At 34.0% G+C, this 19465-nt stretch overlaps 2 protein-coding genes across 3 annotated transcripts in view; one reads left to right on the top strand and one right to left on the bottom strand.

The window, feature by feature from the left end:
* Positions 1–19465, bottom strand: part of LOC115879419 (adenylosuccinate lyase-like) — a 98039-nt gene that overhangs the window by 35336 nt on the left and 43238 nt on the right. The window lies entirely within an intron of this gene.
* LOC115879417 overlaps positions 552–19465 on the top strand; it is a 60781-nt gene continuing 41867 nt past the window's right edge. For both annotated transcript variants that reach the window (XM_030896245.1, XM_030896244.1), the window contains exons 1-7: positions 552–642; positions 701–760; positions 1335–1376; positions 6681–6873; positions 9807–9886; positions 11693–11766; positions 14402–14558. In XM_030896245.1, the coding sequence (XP_030752105.1) occupies positions 591–642; positions 701–760; positions 1335–1376; positions 6681–6873; positions 9807–9886; positions 11693–11766; positions 14402–14558 (658 nt within the window). In that variant the 5' untranslated portion in view covers positions 552–590. The remainder of the gene's footprint in view (positions 643–700; positions 761–1334; positions 1377–6680; positions 6874–9806; positions 9887–11692; positions 11767–14401; positions 14559–19465) is intronic.

The following is a 19465-nucleotide window of genomic DNA, read 5'->3' as shown; positions in this document are numbered from 1 at the left end:
ATTAAAATATCTTTTTACTATCTTAAAATAGAAAAGAGGAAAATTTTAAATTGGGTGAGACACTTAAAATGATTCTGGAACAATTCATTTTTAAATACACTGTATATCGAAAACGGTAAGAGCAAAGTATACTAAACTATATATTTTTGAAATTAGCTAAAATATGTCTACCGGACCATGCTAAAATATGTGGGGGTTTCCATTTAAAAAAAATCAAGATGGCGTCGTATCTGTCAAAATTGACGTTTTAAAAAATTTTGGTGTAGAGAATCGGCATCCTCGCGAAAAATTACAATAGAAAATCTTTCTACTATCTTTAAATACCAAACAGGAAAATTATAAATCGAGTGAGACACTTAAAATGATGTCCCTGTACACATTTCCTTCGGTCATGTTTCTACTAAACACACTTGGCGGTTTAACATTAAACGAACCAACGATTTGCGCACTACATTTGAATTAATAAAAATGCAACCTAGTGATTAGTCTCACCCCCGGAGATCAATTTCACCCCAAACGACGGTACTTGTTAATTTATTCTTTAAAAAGCAGGTTTTGGCAGATCCAGCCAATTCACTCCACGTCAGAGCATGGCACCCAAAAAATCTATTATATCATCAAGGAAAAGTGCCTGGGACTATGGTAATCATAAATCAATAACATTTTTCATTTCGTTTCCATATTTGATTTCAAATTTTAGAATTTGAACCTAGCAAAAGAAGCTTTGGTCTCCAAACTTGCACAGATACTGGCGTAGGAGGTAAGGAAATAATGACTATTATCACTATTTTATAATTATTGTCATATTTCGGTGAGAATGAATACTTCAACCAAATGTTATTATGAACTGAAAGTACTGCTGTTGTTTTACTATATAAATAAGAATTATTATTCATTTTATTTAAAGAAGTTTGAATAACTTAGTTTACGATAATATTTGAAATTAATAACTAAAAAAATAGGGAAGTATAGTACTTGTATAAGTAATATAACTACTAACTATTAATACAACTTTTATGTTGTAAAGATTGTTTATACAACAGAATAGATCCTAATTCACTGAATCTGAATTAGGTTCAATTCTGTTGTATCTGTTGTCGTACCATCTTATTTTTATTTAATACAAAATACCAATTTTGACTGATTCGACTGATAGTGTTCCGCCATATTGGGACAAATTACATGAGAAGAACTATATCTGGAACACCTACACGTGATTTTACTTTAAACTGATCAATTTCGATTACAGCAGTTAAACCAAGCTTTAAATTGTTATCTTAACATAATTGGCATTTCCAGTTAATGCCTAACATAACCTAACCTTTAATTTTTAGACTGCCCTGCTTGCCTCAGTGCCAAGAACAGCTGTCACATGGGTAAATATTTTCTAAAATTTAGTTTTACTAAAATTCCTACTTACTAATAATATTTTTGGTTTATTAAAATTAATATGTTATAGAAAAATAATTCTCAACCGAGGGGTAAACAGCTGACCCAAATTCTGTACACTAAACCTCCTAATAGCTAAAGAATTCCTGAATACCTCCTGGTAAGTCCTAAATACCTCCTGGGAAATCCCATATATATTTTTGGGGATTCCTGATACTATCGAGCATACGAAATTTGTAATTAGTTTCAAACTTTACAGAAAGTTGAAAAAAGTATCCAAAATCGACTCGATAAAAAAGAGTTTGGTTTGGTTTGGTTTGCTCATTAGTTTGGTCGATTCCTATTCTTATATCATCTATCTCTTCCTCTTAATTTTCAAAAATACTTTCTTCAGCTATTTGCGTATCATCAATGACAGATTCATTTTCATCACTTACTGCAGATGGTTCTTCTGAATTTTTTGGTATAGTAGTCGAGTTCCATGAAAAATTTTCAACTTGCATTCCCAGCTTTTCAGTTACAACAAGTGCTTCCTGCAAAGAGCCCATCACAATATTCTCAATGTATTGATCAGTAAATACATTTTCAATATCTTTCACCTCATTATTTGCACTCTGCGCTCCAATTTGTGCATCGTTTTGGCCCTTAGAACGAACTCTTTCAAATCTTTTCTGCTCTCTTGGGAAACCTATTATAACTCATAAATCATGGGTAATATTATTAATCGATCTAATTCTGTCCAATCGTTGCAGTATGTCTTTAATACTATAATTTACTACCGTAGATTGCCTTGTTGTCATGGACCTAGTGGCTCGGAATATTTTCTCACAGCTTTGACTGCTAAAAAGCAAAGGAAGGAACATATTCTCTGTGAGGTTTGTATTTTCCCGAAAATGTACAATTAAATTAATCAGAGCATGAGCGTTCAAATTTATCATTTACGTCAAATACGTAAAAAAACACACAATACCATAAATTATATAACCTTCTTTTTAAATCCAAATTTTCTTCCAAATAAGAACATATAACTAAGTTCATCATTCTTAAATTTAGTGTTATTTTATTTATTCCTTGGTTCCTGCACCCTCAGCAACAGTATTAAAAAGTTCAGTTCAAGGACTTCAATGGAACATATTTTTTGAGCTGCCTTAAAATTCATTTTATCTTCCAATTTTAAATCAGTCCTAGTCCGTAGCAGTTCAGTCGAGAGTTCAGTGTTATTCTGTTTTCAGATAATAAGCTTCTTAATTTATGTGTTTTTGTATAAAAAAACCAATACACCGAGCAAAACATCAAACATTGTAATCCTCGCCAATGCCGGGTCCCATGGGCCCCCCCTCTGTATCCGCCACTGCAACTGACTAACCCAAGCTGTTGCTAGGATATTCTATTAATTTTAATTTTGTTTTTAAACATTGTGAATGATCGTAAACTAAAAAGTATAAAGTGTAATTGAAACCACTAATTTATTCCACTAATTGCGAGGTTCTGAAGCTGTAAGTGTTTTAATGAATGAAGCTGTAAGTGTTTTAATTCAAATTTATTTGTTATGCACTGAGCCTATTGTGTGATTTTAATCAAAACGAGGTCAATATCCGTGATTTGATGCGTATTTTTTCGAGCTATCTCGTCCTAGATCTCCTTCAGACCTCCTGGAATTCCATCATAAATCCGGGGAAATCCTGTATACTTCCTGGGAAATCCTGTATACCTCCTGGGAAATCCACATACTTTTTAGGAAATCTTATATACTTCCTGGTACTTCCTAGGAATTCCCACGTACTTCCTTTCGAATGTACACCTACCTCCTGCAGCTGTTCACCCCTCGTTTTCAACTTAAAGGCGGACTCTGACGACTCGTTTACTTGGCAAGTATTTTTAATTGTTGTAGTGCTGTACATATACCGGGTGCGTCTCAAAAGTGGCTCACCCATATAACTTTTGTATTTTTTTATTTAAAAAAACGAGATTTGGTATGTTAGTATACGACATAAATTAAGATTGATTGACGTATTCAATTGTTTTGGGCCACTTCCTGTTTCCCGGAAATGACTACAACTTTTGATTTTTAAATGGCACCCTCGGTATTTTTTTTACTTTATTCGATAGCAAATAACACTCCGGATAGAATGACATATCATATGTCAACATTTTCGCATATGGTTTATTTGAAATTATAACTTGCGGTTCGTAACGAAAATTTGACTCGAAATACCAAGTGTGTGGTATCAAATTATTCGTAAAAAATGCTTTTTCCAAATAGGCTAATGAGCCATCCTCGTTCCATTTGAAAAAGTTGAGGTATGATTAAAAATACGATTCCAGCATTTTCTAACTGGCCAGAGCAAACACTAAAGACACACAAAACGATCAAATCTATTTTTCCAAGGCTCCATGATTAAGAATTAGTGATTTTAACATAGCCATGGCACTCTAAATTGAATTTTAAAATACGATTTTTTACTAAGCGAAAATGTCAAAAGTTGACATATGATATGTCATTCTATTCAGAATGTCATTTTCTATCGAATAAAGTAAAAAAATACCGAGGGTGCCATTTAAAAATCAAAAGTTGTAATCATTTCCGGTGAAACAGGAAGTGACCAAAAACAATTGAATACGTCAATCAATCTTAATTTATGTGATATACTAACATACCAAATCTCGTTTTTTTTTATCTGAAAAAATAAAAAACCTATAGGGGTGAGCCACTTTTGAGACGCACCCGGTATATTAGGTACTGCGTATACCAGTGGCGGCTCGTGGTCATTATTGTAGGAAGGTCAATATCAAAAAATATTGCATTGATTTTTTTAAGACACGCCCTCGGACGCGTCCAAATTTAACTAGTTTCTTACAAGGTACTGGTACGTTTAGTTAAAGAAAAGTAAATCTAAAAATAAATATAAATTCTGTTAAAATGAAACCTACCCTTACATTTTTAAACAGATGGTCTAGTGCCATTTCACTAAAAATCCAGTCAATGTTCTTTACACAAATTTTCCACGGTAGGATTTAAAATACACGTAAATAATAATGTCACAAAAATATCAATGCATATATTAAGGGCTGGCAAAGGTTAGTCTTGGGTCGAGATTTCCGTATGTAAGAAGAGTACAATGCGTTTATAATGTACTGAACAAAGAGAGGACAGTAAACACGTTGCCAAACGTATGAAATAAACCGAGAAACTGTGCATATCGCTAAGAGACGTGGAAGGGGATATAACAGAGTTGTCGCAGTTGACCGGTTGACCCAATCAATACCTCTGTCTAGCACTACTTAAAGTTCTAGGGAAAGGTGTACGTCATGCGTTCAGCTTCACGATTTAATTACGTCTCATGATACTTGATTTGTTTATTTATTAACGAGTCGTAATTTTCCCTATAGCTTGAATTTTTTTAAGTGCAAGCTAGAAACACTTGCATTTTTAGTAAAAATAAGTGGAATTGTTCGATAGTGGTCGCGCTATTAGAACTCTGAATTCAAAAATCGATATCTCGAAATCTATTAGAAATAATAGATTGTAGTTTTTTCAAGAACTTTGTTAATATTTCTGCTGTATTTTCTTTGTAGACAGTATGTGAAAATCTTTATCAATAAAAAAATTACACGATTGCTGAAAATTGCTATGTTCTAAAAGTAAATGGATGGATTGTTTACAATTTTTGAATGGAAAAAACAACCTTATCGAATTTTTCTTATGTAAACATATTGTAAAATATCCTATCTTGAAAATAAAAAAAAGTTTCAATATCTAAAGTGGTTCTTGAGTTATGGCCTGTTATGTGTTAAAAAGTTGAGTGTTTAAATTATCGCGATTATACTGACGTTTTCTCGTTATAAAAAAATGACACCCTAACGATATCCTTATAATTCCATTTCAGATGCTCAGAAACATTACAAACTTAATGATTTTATCTAGTTATCTCTTGAAAAAAAAGTCTTTTAAAAATAAGCGGTTTGCGATCGTGATTTTACTTTACTTGATAGGGAAAGGCGTATCGGCAACGCCGCAACAGCACATCGTCGCGCCTCGTATCGGTCGGTCGCATTTCTCTCACTCCGACTTAATAAGATCCCTATGCGATTTACTTCCACACATGTAAATGCCGACCCAAAAGTAACAGTTGCCGGCACGGTATACACATACACAATTCTAAAAGTTTTATTTCACATTTTTTTATATTTTAAGTCAATGCGGCGTTCTTTTTCTTAACGTTTTTCGAAATTTAAGCAATTGTTTTCTTTTAACCGCACGATTTCACAAACTAAACACCATGTTGTCTATTTTAAGTATCTATTCCAGAATCAGTCAACCACAGTTCATCATTTATCCATAACCAGAAAATTATGAATAAAAAATACACGAAATAATTACCTACACTAATTTCGTGCTACACCCCAAACTAGATGGGATTTCTTTCGATATTAAACATTTAAATATTGCTTTCTATTGACTAAACCAAACATTATACGATAAACGATACAAAAACCTAGGTTGTTTTATAATTTGGGTCTTTATAAACACCCAAACTGCCCAAAAAAGCGACATTTTTCCAACGACTGAAATCCGTTTATGAATGATGCGTTCAATGGCCAATATAAACACTTGTGTTTAGCCCCAGCAGGCAACTATTAAGCACGACCAATCACGTTAGAGTTTTTGACCAAACACAAATGAATTAACACCCTACAAAAAACCCCGCTAACCAACCTGATTGGTCAAGCTTAATAGTTGCCTGCTGAGAAACTAGACACTTCTAATATAAACTATATCTATTGCACCTTAACCCGTTATATTTTCGTAGTATACCTTACCTTGTTGGCGTTACGAGTCGCGGCATTTGGAGTTTATATACGTGCAAAACATAGCGGGAGCGAAGGACAAAATGAAATTTTGACCGGCAGTAGAGAAAATGGGTAAAATAAAACCGTTTGAAGCGAAAATTGGAGAAATTGATGGTTTTTAGGAATAGTTTAGAATATCTTAGGATGAAAAAAAAGTTACTTATAAAAAGGATAATTTAAATAGGTTTTTCATAATTTTCTTCTGATCTTTTTTTTTGGGGTGGGGGGCATTGACCCTTTGACCTTATGGTTAAGCCGCCACTGGTGTATACCCTGTATACCAATTACAAATGTTTTTCAAGTACACGAGTCGTGAGAATACGCCTTAAGAAAGAAAAATATATCTTCGAACAAAATGCAGAAAGTAAATTCGGAGATTTAAAAACTTAGATAGTTAAAACTTATACTATATGATTCTAAACTGTTCTTGTCCACATTAGACACTTGCACGTTATGTTGCGAACCGAAATATTGCGGGCCGAAGGGTAAACAATGCCCCTTCGCGAAAGGTACCGAAGTACAAACTGAACCAATATGCATGTACGACTGTTTGACATGCGACTGTTCGGACGAGTTCGGATTAGCCGGCTGCGTCTTTACAGGACCCTGCGATCTTACAGGAGTGGAATGCAGGTAAAAAAACTATACCTATGGCCGAAATAATTGTATATTTTTGTTTTAAAGTATATCGTATATCCAGATGTAGAAAGGGTCTAAAATACCTTATCATCGTTTAACCTAAAATAAAGATGCGTCCACATTGCTCATGATCCTGCTCGCCCTCTTGCTTCTGATTGTGCTTGCGTTGCTTGCGCTTCCTGTTTGTCGTGTTTCTCAAAATCTTTCGGGTCGCAAACAACGGCATCCACATCGTAATGTAGTGCTTGCGTTCGTACTGTTCGGACATGGATTATACCGAAGTATTTTTAATAGCGGCTGCTATAGTGCGATCATCATTGCAAAACGAAGGAGACAAAAAGAAAAAAAGGCGCTGTTGGATGTCTAATAATTTCTAAAGTAGATCCCAGCACAGTGAAAATAAACTTCTACGCGATTTACAAACAGAGAATGTTTTTTAATAATTTTTATCGCATGTCCGCTACTGATTTTGAAAGACTTATTAATTTAGTTGGCTCCCGTATAGAAAGAACAATTCAACTTTTAGGAAGTATATTCCGGTTAAAGAAAGAGCTAAAGAAAGATTGGCAATAAGATTAAGATTCCTTGCAACTGGAGACTCACATACCAGTTTAGGTTATTTATTTAAAGTTTCCAAGCAAACCATTTTAAAAATAGTACTAGGCGTATATGCCACAATATAAATAAAGTTCTCAAAGATCAGATTAAGATAAGTAGACAATATAAATATAGAGTTATATTTTTATTAAAGGTATATTTAATATCATTAATCCGAGCATTAATCCAAGAACAAAACACAAATATGTGTAATTCTGAGCAAAAAAAAATAAGAAAAATCTCATGGTAGTATCATCATACTGCAGTAAATACCGAATCCTATAAATGAAGCCAAACTAAAAACTAAATAAACAATGCAAACAGCTCGAGCAGTTCGAACCAAGCACCGCGAGCGGAGCGCCGCGAACATTTTGCTCCGACTGTTTGCCATGTTTTTCGCGTTTCATATGTTCATTCAGCCTGCTCGCGATCAATGTGGACGCAGCTTAATAAAAGGGCGTCCAGACCAGATGAGCGAGCAGTAACGAGCGCGAGCAAACATTTATTCAAATTCGCTCGTGATTTCTGCTGCTCTCGAGCACATGATCAACTTCCGTCCAGACTTAGCGATTATTTGTATGTTCGGCGTTGAGCGGTGTGTGGCACTTCACACTTCATGTTCATAATGTCGGAAAAAACTATTGCTTGTGTGTCTTTCATTGTATTTTATAAATTGTTGAAACGTCAAAAGAGAAAACGACTGCAGAGGAGATGGTGGAACATAACTCTTTTTAAAAATCGAGTTTCTCATGGTGGTAACAATTTACTAAACGATGTTGAAACAGAAGATTCTGGAAAATTTAAAAACTTTTGTCGGATGTCACTTACAGATTTTAATACCTTATTAGATTTACTTGACATAAAAATAATGAAAAGTGATACCAATTACCGAAAAGCAATTTCATCTAGAGAAAGGCTAGCTATAACCTTACGGGTCTTGGTGATTTTTGTACTCCTCTATTAGTTCTAAAACAACTTCATTCGGCCATTCCATTTTTGATATTCAATCGCAAATGTGGTAAACAAAATCCCGTCCAAACCGAACGTGCAATAGCGTGAATTTTCTTTGATGTACCGACACGGCGTGGAACAGCGTCGGGCGCGACCAAGCAATCATTCGCTCGCTCGCAGAGCCGTCCACACCAGTTAAGCGTTCGCATAGAACATACCCGAATTCTTGCTCGCACCTGTTCGCTCATCCGGTCTGGACGCCCCTTAAGAGTGCTCTAAGAATTCAAACACACTCTCACCACCAGCCAAAGCGGCAACGGCCAGAATGGTATTGCGCGTTGTATCATTTGATTTAATGGTATTACAGGTCTTGTAATACTGTGTGTGTTACTTGGTGAAACCAAACTTTCTAATACATTCGAAAACATTTCTCAGGACTTACGACCGAGAAAAAAGATTTTCCTCGATTTATTTAAGAGCGTCGATTTATTTAAGAGTCTCCTTAATGAACACCTCAGTAGACTGAAGAAATGGCGAATAAATATTCTGTAGGGAAAATGGGAAACACCAGAACACTTCATCACTGTGTGCGCCGAGATGACAACCATTCGTGCAAGAAACATTGGGACGACTGATATCGGAGATGGGGAACTAACCTTTGTAAAACCGTCTCAGACACTGACTTTGTCAAAGCTAGGGATAGTCTTAGGGACTGTATAATGAGTTTTTAACTCAAGAAAAGGGTACACAATAGATCATAAGGTCGCGGTGATTAACTTACTCCCTCCCATGCAATCTACAATCTACAATGTGTAGAGGGTAGAGCAGACAGAGTAGAGCTAGACTGAGAGCTATAATAAACGTCAAAACACACGCCGAATTGTAGAGCTAAACGATGGTGATGACAATAACTATGCTACCTATTTGTATAGCAATATACCGCATGATCGAAAAAAAAAACGGCGACAGCGATGGCTTTGAAATGAAGATCGCTGTCATTTTATATGTAAATTTATATAGGAAATGTCAGCAACCGTCATTTCCCAGCTAACTGGACGCCGTTTTTTTTTCGATCATACGATATTTAAACATATAAATAGAATTATATTACTGCAGAATCAATATCAAAATATTACTATACGCAATAATTTTGGCCATGTGTCTATTCGGATAATAATAAGAGAACAATCAATCTAGCTTAATTCTAATAAATTTTAGCCTCCTGTTAATACAACCATTTAAGACAGGTTCTATATTTTTAATACTCACAATTTCTGATTAACTCGATTCACTTTTACATAAATGAAAGTAGTAATATACACTAATATATAATTCAACTTGTCATTATAAACTACTTAAACAAAAATTGTGTGTTGTAGATGCCTGGATAAGAGTTGTTCCACTACCGGACATTGTTTGCTCGAAGACGATGATGAATTATGGAGAGGAGCCCCAAAATGTTAGTATACATTTTTCAATATATACTTATTGTTTATATTTCATAATATATGGCTAGGTGTTATAAGTTTGCATCATGCAAGATTACAAATAATTCAAACAGTCAAAATTGGTATTTCTTTCATTAAATATAAATGAAATAAACATAGAAAAATTGGCATAGAAATTATATATTTCAGTGATAATTAAAAAAGTGAGAAATGAGATGTTCTAAGTTTACTATGGCATTCCTTGGACTTTTCGGCAATGATAATTATTACTGAAATATTATACCGGGTGCGTATCAAAAGTGGATATCACTTGTATAACTTTTTTATTTTTTTCAGATTAAAAAACGAGATATGGTATGTTAGTACTATATGACATAAATTAGGATTGATTGACGTATTCAATTAATTGTTTTCAGACACTTCCTGTTTCACCGGAAATTACTACAACTTTTGAATTTTAAATGACACCCCCGGTATTTTTTTACATTATTTAATAGAAAATGTCACTTTGAATAGAATGACATATAGTATGTCAACTTTTGACATTCTCGCTTAAAAAAATCGTATTTTAAATTTCAATCTAGAGTGCCATGGCTGTGTTATAAACACGAATTTTTAATCAAGGAACTTTGGAAAAAGAGGTTTGATCGTCTAATGTTTTTCCGGTTAAAAGATGCTCAAATCGTATTTTTAATCATATCTCAATTTTTTCAAATGGAACGAGAGTGGCTCATTAAAATATTTGGAAAAAGCATTCTTTACGAATATTTTGATACCACACACTTGGTATTTCGAGTCAAATTGCCGTTATGAACCGCATGTTACAATTTCAAATAAACCATTTGCGAAAATGTTAAAAGCTGACATATGATACGTCATTCTACTCAGAATGTCATTTTCTACCGAATAAAGTAGAAATATACCGAGGGTGCCATTTAAAAATCAAAAGTTGTAGTAATTTCCGGTGAAATAGGAACTGACCGAAAACAATTATTGAATACGTCCATCATTCCTAGTTTATGTCATATACTAACAAACCAAATCTCGTTTTTTATCTGAAAAAAATATAAATGTTATGGGGATGAGCCACCTTTGAGACGCACCCGGTATATATTCCATTTCACACGTCTTGGTCAATCCATCTTACAGGACGATCTAAGCAGTGGTATAGTTCTTCTCCTGTTTCCCAACATGACGGAATACTATCAAAAGAGTTGACATTGGTAGTTCTTAGTAAAAATGAGATGGTACGGATATAAAAAAAAAGAAAAACTTAACTCAAATTAATTAGGTTATCTATTTTCCGATTTCAAAGGTATCTCTTACAACATATTAACTAATCTAAGTTCTGCCCAGCGATAGAATGGTCTGTTTCTACAAACGACAGCCAAACAGGACAAAAAATATTTATTTTTGAATAAAAACAACAGACTTTATTTAAAAAATAAATATTAGGTATTGTAAATAGATACCCGTAATGGAAATGTTCACCACAGAATATATTTATGTGTGCCTACTATCTAGACTTTTTTTGTATGAGCCAAAGTGTTACCGTATACCATGTCCAAACATCAAAAGAAATAAAATATATTCGCTAGAACCCTGATTCGTGCCTACTATAGTACTGCTTAGATTTTGTTTTATTATAAGTAGATACTATCTTATATAATGTAAAATGACAAAACAAAAACGTTTTATATCTGTGTATACGAATGGTTTTAAAAGAACAGATTAATTTATGATAAACGAAGTTTAGACATAATATTCTATAAGTTATCAGAGTTTCATACATCCCTAATCGATGACATCTTTTTTAGGCCAGGGAACTGATCCATATCAAGAGGATTACGCTGATATTGATATAACAATTAGCCAACAGGATGCCTTTTATGTAAGTAACATTTAAATAAATGTCAATTTAAATACCATATAGGCCAGTAAGCGAGGATAGAAAAATGGGGTATTACCTCTGAATTCTTGACACCCGCACCGATTGACCGTTTAGTTATTCCAAAAGCTTCATTTTTGCTTTACATGAGTTTTGCGATAAAACGCAAGATTTTCGAGTTGTTCATAAAAAATGGCAGAAAAATATGCAGTTTTTAGACGAAAAATCAACATTTTCAATCACACGCAATTATACTTTCAATTAGGTATAGGAACATGATGTATCGTTGAAAAGCAATTTTATTTGGCTTTCGATTTTTTAAATAATATATATACATAGGCGTGCATTTAAAATAACAATAATTTGAACAATTTTATAACAAACGAAAATCATGATTTTTTTCTGATCTCCCTGCTTATCCAATTAGCTGATTTAGACAGATCGAATACGTCGACTTTCCTTAACCTATAAACCAAATTTCAGCTTTCAAAATTAGGTCAGTCGCCAAGTATTAAAAAATAGCTTATGGCGGGAGCAAATCCGGACAAGCTAGAATAAATTTTATTTTGTTTAGTTTAGTGTAAGAAACCACGTGTTAAATTTGCACCACCCCCAAAGCCCGGATTTGGCAGCCATCTTGGAAAAAGTGGCTAAAATTCGGTTTATTTTTCATTATTTGTCAATAACTCGATTTCTATCAACTTTACTGCAAAAAATGTACAGACTAAAATTAAAGAAGAGAAAAAAACTCTATAAAAAACATTCTATGTACTTTTTCCGTGCGACGACCCGTTTGCAAGTTATCTCGGTTTAAACACGCTAAATATATTATAAGCAGTTATTATTTCCTCTATTCTAGGCAGTTTTTGTCTTTCCGAGAACCTTACTCTTTTTATTTCTCCACGCATTTAGTGGCTGCGACACCACATCATTATACAGACAAGAAAAAATGAAATTCGATAAAGTTTTACAGAAAGAAAAAGAATTATTACAGACAGCTGCACAAACTTTCAAAGTACTCAAACGCATCCCCAGAAGGTATAGAAAAAGTTGGAGAACGATTTCTTCTACATCTATATGGATCCAAATGCGACTCATTAGATAAGTACAGATACCAGTGTTTCGTAAAATCTATTACCAAAAGCTTACCAAACATACCATCATTACCACCGACCAAACACGCAGCTCGCTTGCACTCCTTCCGTACGTACAGCTATGGTATGGGAATGAAAAATCACCTCTGGATTGGGGATGGAAAAATTCAAAGAATGCGTTGATGCCCATTGCTACTTCCCAAGATGCAGCTCCCCAAGAATTATTAAATCTGATTTCATGTAAATGTGCCAAAGGTCATATATTCATGTTGTAGTTGCCGCAAAGCAGGTTTGCGTTGCTCGGTAATGTGTGCACTTTGTCAGGGCAAATCATGTTCGAATAGTTTGGAGGTGGCAAAATTAGACGAAGATGAGTACGAGCACAATTTTCCTCTCGATAAAGATCAACGAAAAGAATATTCTGCACTTTATGAACCAGATCCGGAATATGATACAGATGTGGAAGACATTCAGAAAAATTATATTGAACAGCCAACAACATAAAAAAAACAAAGGAACTCTGATGAATCTTCCACCTCAAAAGAAACCTAAGCTGACGACATGTGGATTAGGCCTATTGGAAATGGGGAGACCACTCAAAAAAAAACGCGCCGGGTACCTACTTTACCTCAGCAGGGCAGCTCCCTGAGAAATAAGGCAGTTAAACTTGATTTTCCACCAGTCGCGCAACAATAAAAAATTAGTCCGTTATTGCGGTCATAATGCAAATTGCGTTCTTCCATTATGACCGCGACAGCAGGCTACTGCCAACCAGTAGCAAACAAGTTTTTAGGCTTTATGTATCGGGGGTGCCGCTCAAGGTGGTGTGGAAACAAGTACAGTTAACCCCGTATATATTGAACACGTACATTATATGAAACTTTAATTATGTTTTCGTAAAATTCGATACTTTGGGTAGTCGCACGAAAAAAAACCATACAACGTTTTTTATAGAGTTTTTCCTCTTCTTTAGTTTTGGTCTCTACATATTTTGCACTAAAGTTGATAGAAATCGAGTTATTGACAAATAATGAAAAATAAACCGAATTTGAGCCAATTTTTCCAAGATGGCGTCAACAAAATGAACAATATAAAACTTATTCCAGCTTGTCCGGATTTGCTCCCGCCATCGATGCACTTGCCAACTGGCCTAAATGCCGAAGTTATGATTTAACCAATGCTTATTCAAGATCTTGTTTTCGTCAATTTTACACATGTTTTATTTTTTATCTCGAAAACTATTCGAGATTTGCGTAGAGGTTAATATAATAAAAAAAATTGAGATAAAGAAGTATAGTTTCGAAAAATATAATAATATACCGGGTGTCCCATTTAAAATAACAAGATACTACCGCTTTTAGTATGAAGCGCAGTGCAATACTCAAAATAATTTAGACAGATGGAGCAGGTGCCTTTTTACAAAAATCCAAATGTTGAAAAAATCTTATCACCGGTTCTCCATAAACGTCTAACGTGGCATGGCCGTGAATCACCCTGTATACAGATATTATGATTAATACGTCTTATAATTTCTAACATTTTAGGGCAACAACAACCCCTCTACTACATATACATTCGAATCTGCAGGGACGGATCCAAACAGAGGATGTAGCATGATGGCACCAGGGATGGCATCAGGTTTGGATGCTGACGATATAATTAGGAAGTGTCACGCTTTATGTCAAACCACACGAGATCAAGGTATCCGTTAAAAATAAACAGCAATTCTTCCCAAATATTTTAATAATAAATATAAAAAAATAAAGGCTACTAAACTATCCTATTTGAAAATAAAATACTAATTATAAGATAATTCCTGTATTTTTTTAACTACGAAATATAGCTATATAACATTTAAATTTTAATATAAGATTTTAAAGAGTGAATAATCTAATTACGTTAACATCTTTGAATAAGAAGACTAAGGAAGGAGCATAATGCTATCCATGTATTCATGCATGGTGGGCGGAAAAGCCACCATAAAAGCTCTCTAGGGTGGGGATCCTTGACAGTTCTGTTTGACGATTCATTTGACACATTTAAATTTGATTTGAAATTTTGTGGATTTGTCAGTCTTTACGGAGCTTATTTTATGTTATTTATTATTTATTCTACTACTGATAGTTGTATAAAGGTAGTAAATCTAGATGGAAATTGTGGCAGAACTTAAATTAACAGTGACACTATCGCGATTTATCGAAAAAGACTCTAAAATAGTTGGTTGTGTAACGTGCGGTAGATCTCGGCAAAAATTGAGTGAAATAATGGAACAACTTTTCGCTAGTAAGTGACTATATAATATACATACGTGTAGTAAACCGATCATTTATGAAATTCACTTAAATTAACTAAATTATATATTTTCTTGCATTTTAGCTTTTATTTATTACTTGTCAAAGATTAGATGTCAAAGAATTTAGATACGTTAATTTGACTTACCTGCTTCAGTAGCGTATCGGATGTTTGTGTTAATAAATACTTATTATAACTTATCTATTTTTATTAGAATTATATATTTTTATAACAATTTTAATAACTACCAACATTTATTCACAACGTAAAATAAAACAACAAATTATTGAGTCTACCCCACGTCTACCCTACATCATAGTTTTACATTTTTTAAATAAAATTAGAACGACACTGATAAACCGGAATTTAAGTCGGCCATATTTGAGGCCCATCGCGGTGTACCTAAGATTTTTGATATGCTCCTTCCTTAGTCTTCTTATTCAAAGGTTAACATCAATGAATAAAAAGGCTATGAAAAAAGAATGTCAACAAAATTGACAAGATTTATTTTTTTTTACATGTTATAATGTCACTCCTCATATACATATACAGGGTCGCTTTTATGTATGAAAACGGTCGATTGTTAGGTAAAATATAGGAGGTACCGCAAAAAGTTAAATACAAAAGTTATAGGATTTTTAAATATCTATTAGCGAGTAATAAATTTAGAAATACAGGGTCGTTCATAAAGTCGTGGCACGTCAACGTTTCATTTTTTAGATAGAACCCCCTGTATATTATTACATATTTCAATTCTTCCTTCAATTCTAAGCAAAAATCGAAATACACACTATATACCTCAAACCAACCGTTTCCGAGTTATTGACTTTTGAAAATATCACTTAAACAATTCGAATTAATTAATTTCGATGTTTTTAGTTTGATTTAATGATGCCATTCTGCCGAAACTGTGATACTGTTTTAATAGGTTTTTAAACTGCTATTAGCTACTAAGGCTGCTAGTAAATTTAAGTATACAGGGTCGGTCATAAATTTGTGTCACATCCAGCTTTTTTTTTAAATGAAATTCCCTGTATATTATTGCATATTTCAATTCTTCCTTCAATTTTAAGCAATAATCGTAATACACAATGTACAGGGTGGTCGAAATTGGTCTGTTTTAACAGAGAAAACCTATTTCCTGACTAGATAGAGTAAAACCGACATAGATGTCATGGGCTCGATTTCTGACACACGTTTAATGGCGTAAACCGCCTGTTGATATTTTCACTGCCAACTGAGATACAGGGTCTTTTTGATTTTTTTACCATTTTGAAAATTGCCCATAACTTTTATATTTCGCGAAATAATAAAATTCCGTAAAAACGTTATTAAGGCACTTTTTTAAGCACAATCCAGTGGCGTAGTAAGATTTTTTCTATGCTTGCTCTTTTTGTCAGAAATAATAAAAATATAATTTTTTAAATGTTAATCACAGTTAGCTATGAACTTATAAAGTTATGTGTATTTATTTCTAAAAATAAGAGAAATATTAGGTTTTTTATATTTTTATCGAAGCAAGCTTTGATTTTGTGTTGACCTAGTTGCTTAATTATTTTTTATTACAATTTAATATTGTATATTATTATTTATCTGCATAATTAAAGACTTTTGAAAAGGTAAATCTACATGCTATATTAGTATTACAAATTACAATTAAAATGCCAGGGTTACAACTGAACTATTAAATTAAGAGAGATTTGGATTGAAAAAAGGGGCCCCATATCTTAGCCTGCTTGGTCCTGTGATTTAACTCCTTTCGACATTTTTATGGGGGAAATTAAGAGACCTTATGTATAAGGGAAGAACCATTGGGACGAGAGAAGAATTGCAGAAGGGTACTAGGCAAACTTTTCGACTTATATCACCAGCTCACCTAATAAATCGTTGTAACTCGCTGTTTGATCGTTGTGTGCGCAAAAGATGTTTATAGTGTATTCAACAAGGAGGTGCTCAGTTTGAACATCTTTGATGATTTTTTTAGAAAACTATATTCGTCACTCAAAAATACGTTTTTTTAGTTTTGTTCTTTGTTTATTGTATCGATTTTAATTGTAATTACTAATATAGAATCTAAATTTACCTTTTCAAAGGTCTTTAATTATGCAGATAAATAATATAGAATATTAAATTGTGATAAAAAATAATTAGGCAAATAGCTCAACACACAAAATCAAAGCTTGCTTCGATAAAAATATAAAAAACCTAATATTTCTTTTATTTTTAGAAATAAATACACATAACTTTATATCGTTGGAAAGGGTTAAACGCCAGCATTTATTTAAGTTCATAGCCAACTATGATTTTCATTTAAAAAATTATATTTTTTATTATTTCTGACAAAAAGGGGAAGCATAGAAAAAAACTGACTACGCCACCTACACTACGACCAAGTGCCTTAAGAACGTTTTTACCGAATTTTATTTTTCCGCGAAATAAAAATGTTATGGGCAATTTTGAAAATGGTAAAAAAATCAAAAAGACCCCGTATCTCTGTTGGCAGTGAAAATATCAACAGGCGGTTTACGCCATTAAACGTGTCTCAGAAATCGAGCGCATGACATCTATGTCGGTTTTGCTCTATCTAGTCGGGAAATAGGTTTTCTCTGTTAAAACAGACCAATTCCGACCACCCTGTACATAAATTGAAGAATTGAAATATGTTAAACGAAAATTTTGTAATTTCCAGACTTGATATAGGTACTCTCATTTTATACATCTACGAGGCATGTTTTTTAAGTAAGTACCGTTTTGGAATTAAAAAAAACGTGCAAAGATATCGCAATAATTTTATTTTTACATGAAAGCCTGTACCTTAATCTACTTTTCTACATAATTTCCGTGAATATTGAGGCACTTGTCATAACGTGGCACCAGTTTTTCAATACCCTCCTCATAAAATTCTGCCGCCTGACTGGTTAACCACTGTATCACAACTGTTTTGACTTCGTTATCGTCTTGAAGACGCTGACCGCCCAGGTGTTTCTTCAAGTGCAGGAATAAATGGTAGTCACTGGGCGCCAGATCAGGGCTGTATGGAGGATGATCTAGAGTTTCCCATTTAAAAGATTTGATGAGATCTTTGGTCCGATTAGCCACATGTGGACGGGCATTGTCATGCAGCAAAACAATACCCTTACTCAACTTGCCACGTCTTTTGTTTTGGATTGCACGGCGCAGATTGTTCAATGTCTCACAATAAGATGCTGCATTGATTGTCTCATTACGAGGCAGAAACTCCACTAGCAATACTCCTTTTCTGTCCCAAAAAACTGTGCACATGATTTTCCGGGCAGAAATTGTTTGCTTAAACTTCACTGTTTTGGGTGATGATGAATGTAGCCCTTCCATTGACTGTTGTTTCGATTCTGGTGTGACGTAGGCCACCCATGTTTCGTCACCAGTAACAATTTTGTCTAAAAAATCTTCACCTTCATTGTGGTACTGCTCAAGGAAAGTCAATGCACTGCCTAAACGTTGAGTTTTGTGCAAATCCGTCAACATTTTCGGAACCCAACGTGAATACAATTTCCGGTAATTCAAGTTCTCGGTCACAATGCGATACAAAACACTACGAGAACATTGAGGAAAGTAGTCGCACAATGATGAAATTGTAAAGCGTCTGTTTTCTTTCACCTTTTCGTCCACTTTCTGCACCAAATCTCATTAACGACCGAAGGACGCCCACTCCGTTCTTCATCATGCACATTTGTGCGGCCATCTTTAAATGCTCTCACCCATTTCCTTACCATTCCATCACTCATAATGTTTTGTCCGTAAACTTCACAGATCTCACGATGAATATCGATCGGTTATACGCCTTTAGCACTAAGAAATCGTATGACAGCCCGTACTTCACAATCGGCGGGGCTCACGATTGTCGGAGGCATCTTAAACACTCAATAAACAACGTATACAATGAAGAATCAGACTGTACTGGCGTCTGTGCATAGACAAGAGATGTAGGTAACCAGCGCGCATGCGCGGAACGCCGACCGTAGCGCTACGGCGGCGGAATCGCAAAACGGTACTTACTTAAAAAACATGCCTCGTATAAATGCTAACTTGAGAACTAATATCAAATATTATTAAGTATCACAGTTTCGGCAGAATGGCATCGTTAAATGAAACTGAACATATCGATATTAATTGAATCAAATTATTTAATTGATATTTTCAAAAGTCAATAACTCGGAAACGGTTGGTTTCTGTGTATTTCGATTTCTGCTTAGAATTCAAGAAAGAACCGAAATTATTATTATTTAGATAGGAGATAAAAGGAAAATTTTTGAGGAGATAAAAAATGTAATATTTTT

Source organism: Sitophilus oryzae, unplaced genomic scaffold (assembly GCF_002938485.1).
Source record: "Sitophilus oryzae breed Bouriz unplaced genomic scaffold, Soryzae_2.0 scaffold_1576_pilon_pilon, whole genome shotgun sequence".
NCBI lineage: Eukaryota > Metazoa > Arthropoda > Insecta > Coleoptera > Curculionidae > Sitophilus > Sitophilus oryzae.
Note: the sequence above shows the minus strand (reverse complement) of the source record. Positions and strands in the feature narration are given on the sequence as shown.